We start from the raw sequence: 13432 nt of genomic DNA, 5'->3' as shown, positions 1-13432 counted from the left end.
ATTTTATTTTAATTTAAATTATAACGATAATGATTTTATACGCCGGTACACAAAAAATTCAGGGGGGTGTCCAGACCCCATGGACCCCCTCCCCCCTGGATACGTGACTGCTTACAACCTCTGACATAATATATAAATAGTTGTTTTAAAAATATTTGGCTCGTCAATTTATATTTTATATTACCTATATGCCATAGTAACCATGCTTTGATCTAAATAATGATTATAAATTATAATGATTCTAATATAATATTATTATTTTAGATTTTATTCAGCTTTATATTCAAAAAATATATGCCGTATTGATTATACTTACATAATATCAAACGATTTAGCGAGTAACATATTTTATATATATTTTTTAATTTTATTATGTTTATTAAAAAGTAATAATATTATCAATTATGCACCTAAAATTACAGTATTTTATATAAATAAACATGAGAAATATAAAAATTTAATTTTTCATAACAGCTTTTAAATTAATAAAAAATTAGTATTGACGGGTTACGCGAAATTTTTTTTATGGGGCAATAGTTTTAAATACTTAAGAATAAATTTGAAGCAAATAAAATACTCCCCTTAATCTGCATAAAATTATACGACGCACAATCAATAATATGAATAGCAAATAATTTGAATGTATTATATTAGCACTTAACAGTAGTCGCAGCAGGTAAAATTATTTAAAAAACTGAAGTGATCGTACAAATGTTGTTACTCATTGAATCCATCAGAATTCCAATGGCCAACGGTTAGTACTAAAAATTTATTTATAATGTAACGAAGCTATTTAAATTAAAAAATGTAAGGTATAATGTAATGTTATTATTATATAAATAACATGCATTATAATATTCATCAATGTAAGAAGACTTAATTTGTTTTTATCATATCTTTTTATGCACTAAGTGTTTAGCAATAATGTAATTTACAAAATAAATGCTTAATATTAAATTAAATTTCAAAAAATGATTGGACTAAGTGCAATCGTTTTTTGTTGTTGTACTATATCTATAGAAGCCATCCCATCATAATTTGTTTTATTATAAACAGTGAGTCATAGTTAATTCTGAAAGGTCCCATACCTACGTAAAATAAGTTTAATTATTTTGTTTATAATATTATAAGGAATATGCCGCTATATGCTCTCTCGATAACCGTTTATTTCAAATAGACTTTGTTCGGTTGTAAAATAAATAATAACTATAATAATTAGGTAGTGGGTACTTATAATACTATTGTAAATGTTAATCAAAAAAAGATTCTATCTACTCGAATTCGTATAAATTAGCAGGTGAGTAATTACATAGATTGATAATGGATAGAAAAGAAGAGAAGATGTTGGGAATATTACGCCATAAAACGAAGATTTATACAGTAATAACGATTTATTATCTATTGATTATAAAGTACCTACGTTGTTTATTGTTGAACTATTATGTAATATAATGTACGTTTGTATTATGACCAGGATATGTTGACAAAAAATGTGGACGATACCATAGATAGTACGAAAATTCTTACCAAACACTGGGAAAACATATTGTTAAAATACCATGACACAGAGTTGCATAGTCGAATTTTGGCAAGTCATATTATACTACGTATTCTTACTCATAAGAGTGATTTGTAACTAGATAGTAAATTAAGTAAAAAAAACTATCTAATCTGTGAATGTATTTTTTCACCCGAAAAACATTAAAAACAACCTTACATTTTATTATTATTTAAGCTATCGTTGTTTGACACTTTCTATACAATTGCATTTTATAATAATTGACATTGAAATGAAATGCTTTACATTTTAATATTAATTCTAGTTTTACATTTTTTAGTCCTCCCAAAGATCTCTAACTGTACAAATGGAATTTAAAGATAAAATAATAGAGAAATTACAAAACGAGTTGGACGAATGCATAGAGTATCGTTGTAGGACTGGTCAAAGAAATTTGGAATTGGTCAGTGCCACATTAGGTAATTTAATCTACATCAGCTATACAACAAAATTGAATAAAAGTCTGTGTGTCCGTGCTATTATTCATCGAAAATGCTACTGAATTTCAACGGGATTTTTACATATTATAGGTTAAGAACTATAGCTAGAGTACCTCATTGAAAGCGGGATACTAAAATATGTGCCCAAAATCACAAATATAATCTTCTAAGTGGCTATGGCGTTAAAAATTGAAAGTTAAAAAAAACTGTTTACAAATTTCTCACAAAATAAGATACTCAAACGTTAAATAACGATTTTCCTCAAATGATTTTAGTTATATTGTTGTGATTAAACAATACTAAACGCAGACGTTTTAAACATTCCACAATTACTTATATTATCATGTTTTATACACAGTGAAATTTGTCTCTATTGACTATTATGTTATATTATACGATGTTTTTGGAAAAAATTGTGCAATCTACTGAATTAAGAAAATAATAATATAACATAAACTGTCCTTAGAAATAAATGCTGATCTTCTTAGCTTATAAGTTCTAACTGTTTTTCGTACCTATATGTACACAATATTGAATGCAGCAGTTAAAAATTAATTTTCAATAAATAAACCCAAACAAATAAGACGATTTTCTAAGGATCCTTTAAGTGCCCTATCGACATTTATTGAAAAATATCTCACGTTGAATTTGCTGTCGTGGTTTTACCTATCATGGTAATAAAAAGCTTTATGTGGTGCGGTGGCATCCCGTTAACACATAATTTCTATGTAAATATATACACATTACTCAATAATGATATTATTTTAATTATTACATGAAAGGTGCATTTAAAAACGAAATTGAAGATATACATCACCAATACCAGGCTGAATTAGAATTAGCACTACCTGTAGATTTGGCAGAACTAGAGGTCAGGACTAACGAGAACGACACTTATTGGAAAATGCTAAAATATGATAGTAAAGTGGTACAACTTGAGATAGATAAGTGGACATCTGACATAAAAAAAAAACACATTGAAAATATGGACATCGAACGTGGAAGGGTAGGTACAATAAAAATGTATTTTACTACAATTTCTACATTTTACACTGAAAATCTGATACCTATAACTCATGACCTATAAGTCAAAGTAAACATTTACAAAATTGGTATTACAATTAACTTTAAAAGCTTAAAAATTAATAGGTACTTTTACAGTGATAGTGATGCTGTAATTATTAAAAATATGCCTTTGATAATTATTTAAGTACCTAGTTAGGTATAAAAACATTACGAATTTGTAAAATTGATCTACACGAGAAAATATGATACTATTGCGGTGACATTAATAATAATATAAATAATATACGACTTTGACAACTTAGATTTTTATTTGTAAAATTAATCAAAGGGATAAGACATGCTACCGTAAATAAGGGTCACTTTGATAATACAAATGTTTAATTTTTTTTTGATCCATCGACATGATAAAAGCTAGGCAGTTGTTAGATAGTTTCAGTTTTTTAATTACGTTGAAATTTCAAACCAATGATGATAAGCTGTTGCATGTACCGTTACTGATGGTTATATAAACTAAACGATACTGATCATTATATAGTTACAGTAACGGTAATTAATGATGAACAATATTATATTGTTGTATAAATAACTGCGTTGATTATTATATATGATATATTATTATTGTATTATTACATTATGATAGGTTAGTAACTGTATAGGTAACATTATATTCATCAGTGATATCACTGTACCTATATAGGCTATAATGTTCTGTATATTATGGTGATGTGGACGACGTATTATAAACTATTTTATGTTGTACAAAAATATATAGTATCATATTCAATAAAAATATAAAATAAACAAATACTTAGTATACAAATATACAAATATTAATATTATAGTCATCAGATGTACAACTTTAATAATTAAAAATTATAACTACGATGAGTACGATTACTGCCTGATGAAATCGTATTCAAAATTAGTATAATCTAAGATTTAGGATTTTTATCAATTGTTATTTTTTATTGTTTAATGTTTTAAAGAATTTCATTTTTTCATTGTATTTGTACTAATAAGTATCTACTAAGTATAATGTCTAAAAAAAATACGACTTTTTTTTTAATTGTCGCAGTAATTACGCCCCACGCTTAAAGTTAATATTTTACCTTTTACTGTAGTTCGAATCAATTATGAATAAATTTTGTTGGAAAGATTACATAATGCATTACACGAATATGAAGGATGTATATTCTTCTACTTTGGATGATTATCTGAAACAAACTCAAAATACAGCAACAGAATACTCGAAGTTCAAATCAACAGACGAACAATTATCAATTACAACAAAAAAATTAAAAATTCGAATCAAAGATTTATTAGTAAGTTGATACTACGGGTTTACAGTAACTTACAGATATTTAATGTGCTATTAATATTACAATTATTTATTAGAATAAAATAAGTACCTTGGAAAAGGAAATGGGCAAACCTAAATTATTCAAGGAATTAAATATATTAATACAAAAAAGAGATGAAGTTCAAGAGGGTTTGAAACATTTCCGAAATAAGGTTGCAAATAATTCTAAGCTCGGCCTCAGACAAAAGTCACTTCTTTGCCAATCTACCAAACAGATAAATACCGTAAAAACTAATTTAATGAAATCGTATTATAATATATGTTATTTATATACTTATACTAATAAAATAACCGTATTTAAAATCAATTTCACGGTTAAACATAGCATACAAATAACAATATTGTTTTTATAAATGCTTACGTTTTTTTTTATAATAATAATAATAATAATCGTTTGTGTGTATTATTGTTAGACATGAATTGTTGAAAATATGTGTCTGTATAATATGCATATTTTATGATGTTAATATAATTCATTCATTTTACATTAAAATATAGATTTTAATCAATATTTTGAAGAGGGGTGAGGATATAATAAAATGTATCCACCTATGTCAAGAATTGGAAACACCCGAAGACAAAGCTAATAAAATTCCAATATTTGATGCACGTGAAAATATTGAAGAGGTAATTCAAATTTATCTAATTTAACTGGATTTTATACGAAAAAGTTGTTCTGACTTTTGTTACGCTTACGAGTGTTATATAATGTATAAAATACCGTATTTATAGCATTAGGAAATGGGCATACAAAACAAGATCTATGGAATGTATATTATGTAAATCATTGGTAGGTATAGGTAGTAGGTACTATTACTGTTTACAGTGCTACATGAAAACTATTTTTTTTATATAAACTGAACTGACCAAAGAATTGGTAGAAAATAGTGTATATTTTCAGAAAACTCAAAAAATGTATCATAGATCAATTTATGATTAATTATATTTCAAAAATCAAAAATGTTAACAACATTTCTAGTTAAATTTTTTGTAACGATTGTTAAGTAGGTATTTATTGAACTATATTAGACATTAGTTAGTCTCTCAGTGTCTAATATTACATGAACGCTTTTAAAGTTTTAACCGTGATTATTTGTCAAGAATTAAAACTACATTTTCATTCCAATAGCTATTATATTCTTGTCTTTTCGCACGTCTTGATACTCTCTGATCATGCAAAAAATCATTAGTTGGTCCATTATTCAATAATTAATAATTATATATGAATAAGTAGTGTATTGCACAATATTAAATAGTAGTTATCAAAAATAAAATTGATCGTTGTAAAAATATTCTGACACACTATTACAGTATTGCCCAGAAATTTGATACGCAGAGGTATAAATTAGTATTAAGAAGAGTGAAGACACACCCGTATACTCTGTCTCCGTCTTACAAACGCGTAACATGACAAATTGTACGTTCTGAATAATACATTTAACTGAGGTATGTATAAGAGCGAATTGACCTATTATCAAATTTAAAAGTAAGAATATTATCTAGTGATTAGTGAACGTCGTTGGTTTTTTTTTATATTTTAATTTTAAAGCAAGCTATGAATATTTTAAAATGCACAAACAATTTTACAATTTTAAAATACTCATAGCTTGTTTTAAAATTAAAATATAAAAAAAAAACACCAACGAGGTCCACTAATTACTAGATAATATTCTTACTTTTAAATTTGATAATAGATTAATTCGCTCTTACATATCTGAGTTAAATGGATTATTCAGCACTTATAATTTGGTATGTGAAATTTGGCATAGTGCAATTGGCTTATCAACCCTGAAAATTACCGATCGCAATTAGTATATGAAAAGGTAATTTTAAGTAAAATTGGTAAACTCCCCGAAAAATTACGCTGAAAATGCACTGTCTCAATAATAACACCTTTGAATGAGACCGGCCTATTCGTCATATTGGCTGGGAAAAAATGTGAACTTGTCTTGCAACTGTTTTAATTATTTTATGTATTTTCCGGTTTTTCCGGTAATATTTAATTAAAATGGTCTGTTGTATAATTGTATTTATTATTAAACTAAGTGGCAGGAGGGATCTTATACCTATTATATAATCATAGTTGAATTTGAGTATGAATGTATATTAATATAAAATAAAATTATTATTTATTATTTTATATTTATATTATCATGACATAGTAAGTAAGTATTTAGGTACATTTTCGATTTTCCATACGATTAGCTAAAAACAGTTACAGATGAATCAAACTAATTAGAAATGTATCATTTTTTGTAGCCTGATCATCAATCAACAATACAAGGGATATTGTTTAACATTCAATACCGTGTATCATCTGTAAAAAACGAATGTAAAATTTTAGACGAAAAGAACGAAAAATTACAACATGAAAATAATGTATTAAAAGAAAAAATATGTGACTTTGTGAATCAATTAGAAATGAAAAACTCTAATAGATAATTCGTTTAAGATTATAATATTATATCTCTTTCGAAAAATAATAAAATACAATAAACGTAAATAATTGTATTCTTTTGATCATACATTTTGTTTATTTTAATATCAATATGCATTTTAAGCAATAAATTCGTTTACATAAAGTATGTAGGAATGAGTTCAACAAAATATGCAAAATACGGCAATACCAAGTAAAAAAAAGAAAATATAGTATCCCATTGATGACGGAACAGGTGAAAATCATTGCAATGTTTAGTTGTGGTTCAAGCCGAAGTCTATCATCCGCGTCCTCTGTTCTTAATTCTAATTATATTGGTTATATTATACTAACCTAACCTAAAACTGGTGCTGAACGTGAGCGAAACTTTCGAGCTCGAAAAAGAGAACAAGCACTCGAAAACCGATGGAAAATTATTATCATTAATATCTTCACCTTTAACTGCGGAAAGAAGTTTCACTTCCCACGCGCGTACTCGTGACATACATACTTTTTTTTATTGAAATCAGTTTACTTGTAATACTTGTGCATTTGATGTATAATATAAAATCTATTAAAGTTATAAATATTTATTTCAGGTAAGAAAGAGTAAGTCACCACCGTTGTTAGAATATCGGTAGTGAATAAGTTAGGTATATTGTATTAAATATTTTGATAACTGTATTTCGAAAAATAATTTAAATATTTCATATACATTATAATTTATTTAACTAACCAAATCGTTGATTTATTGTTAACGATGTTTTACTTTGTTAACAAAGAGCATGGGTCATATTTATTCATTTTTGATACCAATATATTTTTAAATTTTTATAAAGAATAAAATCAAAATAAAATATTCAATAAATTATTATAGATTTTATAATTACCAAAATTAACTGGCTTAATAATTTGTTTAAGATTTAAATATACAACACATAATTTAATGAAAAAAATAAATAACCTAAATAATTAATTAAATAAAGCCAACATTAATTTATACCCAAGTTATTAAGTTATTTATAAACAATATATTTAACTATTTATAAGTTCAAAGTTAGTATGGACACAGATATTAATTGAACACAGCCAAAAACAAGTTAATTATTAATTTTTGTAATTACAACTTTGGTTACGTATATTGGTTTTGTAACTTAAATGTTTTTTAATAATAACTAAAAATTCTTAAATGCATCCTACTGTAGTACTGTATATTGCTTATTATTGCAAACTAGCTATAGTGGTTTAGGCCATTACAAGGTTATGTCAACTACATTATTAAAACTATTATTATTTTTTTGTTTATTAACATAAATATGTTGGCTAAAAACTTTTTTTTCTGACCGATTTCTTCGTGCCAGATTTTTGTAACGCTTATACAATTTACGATACCATGGTAAACCTCCTCAGCCCAAATAAAAAACATAAAGATTCATATAATAATATTCATTGCAGAGAAAAAACATCGAGTAGCGTGCTACGTTATTAATTTTTTGTTTAAAATCATTGCAGTATACAGAGTGATTAAACAAAATAAATATTGATTAATTGTAATGATATAATTTATATTTCATACAATATAATATTATGTGTTATATTGTGTAAACCTAAATATCAGATTATTGGTTAAAGCTAAAGTAATCAGGTATTACAGATACCTATGTTGTTAACTAGTTTAGTTATTAAGTTAAATAATTAGTAAATTATCTAACTAGTTGTAAGTTAAAAAGAAAAAAAAAATTTTTTTAACTTGATTTTAACTAAAATAAGTTGATTTCCACTTTTGGACTATTATATTATGTAAACATTTAAAACTAAAACTGACCTCGAGATTCCACGCCATAATAATATTATGTTTAATATACTCAAATAAAATGTATTAATACAGGCAAGTGCTATATTTTATCATAATATTTAATTTGCAATACGGTGTTCAGGGAATTTAAAGGCAAAGTCCTCGACTCGTGTTATGATTATTAAAAATTAGTTTTGCCATTACCGTTAAAACTAAGTGTCAAAGTTCAACTTTATGAAGTAGATGTCTATTTATTTACTGTATACAAGCCACCCCCGACGGACAAATGACAAATATTGTGATTTAGTTTATAATCCTTTGCCGATACGCGCATAACAAATTTATAGATAGGTACTTGACAAAAGCAGACACGGAGTCGCTCGCGGCTCTTCGAGATTAAATAATTATATATTATGAAATTATAATTTGCGTTGTCATAATATTTTTTACATTCGTCGACGTGCTGGACGAATTAATTTATTCTATTTATAGCCTAAACACAAATGCATAGAAACCTACTATTATTGTATTTTTATTTTATGTACCGGTACATAATAACGGGTTCTTCTCATCGATTAATCACACCGATAGTCAGCAACTATAAAATATATAGGTACCTACTATAATAACTCCATTGTCAATGTAGGATTTAAAATCTGATCTCTTTGTGCTTCATACAATATGTAATGATGTGTATTATTATTTTCGCACTGCAATAGTTGCTAGACATACAAATTAGTGTTTGACGTTTGTGCATACAGTTAAAATATTGTTTGAAACGTGCAACGGATTCGGTGAGTTGATAAGAAAAATTTTTTTTGTTCATGGCTGAAATCGTAGGTTAATATCGTAGTTTATATGGTGACGGACGATTCATATTGAATCAGAGCACATTTTATTTTTACAAACGCATTATATTATAATATTTATTCTTTTTATCAATATAATATTATTTTAGATTCTGATTGGAGTGATGGATGCGTATTATTATTAGGTATATACTATATGGTTTAGAACGATGAGTTATTTTTTGTACCAGAGCTACATTTTACAGCTTAATATATTTATACCGGGTTGCGTGAAACATTAATGGTTCAATAAAATTTAATGGACCAATCTTGGGCCACTGAATCATGTCTAAGGGACCCTTGGCTCACTATTGATTCAATAAATGTTTAATGATTGTTCATGCAACCCGGCATATATGTCGCAATAGTGAATAACAACATTGTACGATATAATATAACTACATAATGTATTCGATTTTTTCGTCAAAAGTTAGTCTAAAATACCATATTACTATAATAGAAAATAAATTATATTTATAGTAAAATTGTATAATACATTTTAAAATATCTTTAGAAATAGATGCTGCCTCCTCTTAATATAATTTATCGTAAATGTAATGATTTATCATTATATTAAAATTTAACACATGCATTATGGCGTGATCTAGGTAGTTACTCAATCAGTGGCGAATCCAGGGGGAGGGCAAGGGGGCATTTCTCCCCCCCATGCCCCTCCTAAAATTAAACCCTGGATCCTCAATGATGAGGCACACTTGAAACTTGTACTTTCCAGCGTCTTCCCCAGTTTAATTACCCACGATTTATTAGTATTTTACAATATCGTGCAACGTATACGTTTTATTAAAATTTCGTAAACAAGCCACATTATTAGTTTATAAAACGTACTGTATATTTAATTTATTAATTATAATTTCCTACGCTTCACAGACCTAAAGTAATTGAGAATACAACGATTTTATCAGATATTTAAAAATATAAATGTATAAGCTACGAATTTATTACAAGGATGAAAAATTACTGAACGATTAAATGAATCAGAGGTTGACGGAAACAAAGAATTATTTCTTACATAACATCCATTGCATTACCAATACAATTTAAATTTGCCTAAGAATAATTAATAATAATAATAATATAATGCATGTACTGCATTTAATTAATTAATATGTATTTTAAAGTAGATATTTAAGTAGTATTTTAGTATTTTTTTATTTTAGTAGTTTTGACAGTTAGAAATTTAAAGTTTAAACTATAAATTGTAGATTGACTGATGGTTGTAAAAAAATTCAAACATTTCCGAAAAATCGCTTTAGGTTGTAAATTATACTTACATAATATTATAAATTGTAATTTTAACATATAATTCGTACATTTCCCGATAATTTACGAATAAATCACGTAAAACGGTAAAGCACCCGATTTGTAAAATGAACAGTTGATACTGAATGTAGATGGCATAGATAAATACGTATGTACTATTAAAGTCAAACGACAATAATAATTACTTTACCATATTATACAATCTTTCTTTATCTACAAAATATGAAATGTCTCTGCTCTTTAATAAATCAGCATATTATCGCATTGTCAATCTATATTGTACAATACATATAAAAAATCGACAAACGTTTACTATAGGTGTTTGAGAGACGGTGAAACAGTGTATATTTATTTGTATTAAATGTGATTAAAAGTCCAGAACCAGTATGGTGCAACCCGTAAAAGATTAATTAATTAATTCTTACCTGAAATATTCGTACGGAAATTGATTATGTTTCGAAATCTTGATGAAACGACAGGTAAATAATATAGCATGCAATTATTTTTTACGACGGAATACTTGGCACCACTATATGATTATGGTTCCGTACGTTACGGTTCACGAGTAAAATGCGCCACCTTGGACTCGATCAGGTCATCATCAAAACGATAATGATAAGTACTCCTTCGAGCAAAGTTTCATTCACGCGACTAAAGCCCCATCCGGGTTGCATTATTTATTTTACATTTACTTTTTATCACTATAGTTTTATTGATTCCCTCTCCGCTCGCACTTCTGCGTACTATTGTGATGCCTATATGAATACCTATGATACCCTGTGAATCCTGTACGACAACTACTTTTGTCGTAATAACGGAGGACTGAATAAAACCGGCTTAAAAACTATAAGTAAACAACGGACTACGTGCTATATTGAACGACTTTACCTAATTGTTAGATATTTGTTTGTTGAAAATAAATCATTCCGGCCGGTGTCGAAACGGTATCGGACGAAATCACGTGCGCGACAAAATCGACGGTTCCAGGGATTTCGCGGAGTAACTCGACGACGGGGATCTTCCTCTGCCGACTGCCGCTACACGGACACGACTTTCGCGGTACGTCTCATATCGTGCACAATTAATGCAGAACTGCGTGTTCAGTTGATCGACCTTCGTCAATGCAACCTGTTTCCATTAGCCTACACTCTCCCCACTTTGACGACCGTTCGTTCGAAAATACGTGGCAGGGTCTAAATCGCCCGTAGATTTGATGAACAACAATAAAACAATAATGCATTTTGAGTTTTCGTCTTATTTATTAATATTATTATCGTCTTGTGTTCATAGTTTTTGTTTTCATAAAGTTTTGTTCGCATAATAACCCGTAAGACAAAAAATTAAAACGAAGTTTCCCACTTAAAAACTATAAACGGATGAAATCGTACGACCTATGGTGCTTTTTTTTTTTTTTTATTATTACAATTAGTAATTAAATATTATGCATATACATTTCACAAACTTATAAACCATACAAGGATTCGGCAGTGATGATCGCAATTATTATTTTATGTACCTACACCTCAGTAACAACGTGTTCGGTTGAAAATAAAATTAAACCAGAAATTATCTCTGTATTGTGAATGACGATTCAATATGTATACTAGGTGATGGACTGCTTTAGTTCATAATGTTTACATGCATCACTGACCACTGAAGTATACGAGTGGACATTTGAAAACATGAAATTGGTATCTAATAAACAAGACATTGAGGAATCTGATCGTGTATGGACACTAGACACAATATACCGTTTTGTTGCAATCATATTTAGGTAAATGAAGTTCGTTGGTTGATAAGAACCACTCAACCGCTGCAGTTACAGAATGCAAGGAATTCAATTATTGTCTTATTACCATACATATTATGGTTGATTTACAGTTCGGGAATGACATGTAATTCAATATAAAATGTAACCGAGACATGATATCATAGTATATAATCCAATGAGTCGACTCTGCGAGGACATTCGAGAATATATGAATAACGTATGTGTTTATGTGTTCTATCCAATGCAATGTAATAATTATAATAAGCGACGGGAAAAATATAAGAATTTATATTTCGTGTAAAATATAATAATAAATGAAAATAATATTTTCCTCGTATAAAAATCATGTGCCTACCGGTACGGTAGTACACAGCGTTTGTCTGTGTAACATTTTATAATCATTTTTTTTTTAAACTCAACCAACACATCCTCATTGTGAAACGCATCATCATTGTTAAGACCACTTATCTCAGACTCGATGTGTGTGTATATTTTGGCATGTCCATCTTCGGCATTTATATATAGTGTCACTATAATATATGTGACGTGTCACACGACGTTTAATAATATTAAATGCTAATTCCGTGTGTCTATCCGCATCACGCGTAGGTATAATACTTTTACATATTAGATTTTTTAATCTTTCTATTCCGATGAAAAGTTTAACAGATCATCATGGTTTGTAAACACTAAACAGAATAATATGTGATGTAACATTATAGTTAATATACGTAATTTGTTGGACGTCCATGCGAGTGCAACTGTTTAAGAATTGAATTCATGTATATGGCTTGATAACAGGATGCTAAAATTTAAAATTATATAATATTATGTAGATTGTATAGGCATATAACGTATAATATGAATTTATTATCTATATTATTACATAACGAGGAAATTAAATCATTCGTCTGGCCCTAATCATTATACTATTGTA

At 27.7% G+C, this 13432-nt stretch overlaps 2 protein-coding genes across 3 annotated transcripts in view; one reads left to right on the top strand and one right to left on the bottom strand.

Moving 5' to 3' along the window:
• LOC132938918 (uncharacterized) overlaps window positions 1-11600 on the bottom strand; it is a 36303-nt gene extending 24703 nt beyond the window's left edge. The window contains exon 1 of the mRNA XM_061005904.1: window positions 11150-11600. The gene's annotated coding sequence lies outside the window, so the exon portion shown is untranslated. The remainder of the gene's footprint in view (window positions 1-11149) is intronic.
• Window positions 689-6826, top strand: LOC132939786 (uncharacterized). 2 transcript variants are annotated; one of them, XM_061007157.1, is made up of 8 exons: window positions 689-754; window positions 1298-1380; window positions 1475-1977; window positions 2781-3004; window positions 4146-4346; window positions 4420-4608; window positions 4883-5011; window positions 6644-6826. In XM_061007157.1, the coding sequence occupies exons 3-8, from the start codon at window positions 1866-1868 to the stop codon at window positions 6824-6826; spliced, it is 1038 nt and encodes a 345-aa protein (XP_060863140.1). In that variant the 5' UTR covers window positions 689-754; window positions 1298-1380; window positions 1475-1865. The 2 variants fall into 2 exon arrangements, with proteins under 2 accessions (XP_060863140.1, XP_060863139.1); XM_061007156.1 differs by having other exon boundaries at window positions 1298-1977.
• Window positions 11601-13432: the final 1832 nt, after the last annotated feature.

Source organism: Metopolophium dirhodum, chromosome 2, assembly GCF_019925205.1.
Source record: "Metopolophium dirhodum isolate CAU chromosome 2, ASM1992520v1, whole genome shotgun sequence".
In the NCBI taxonomy this organism is placed as follows: Eukaryota; Metazoa; Arthropoda; class Insecta; order Hemiptera; family Aphididae; genus Metopolophium; species Metopolophium dirhodum.
Note: the sequence above shows the minus strand (reverse complement) of the source record. Positions and strands in the feature narration are given on the sequence as shown.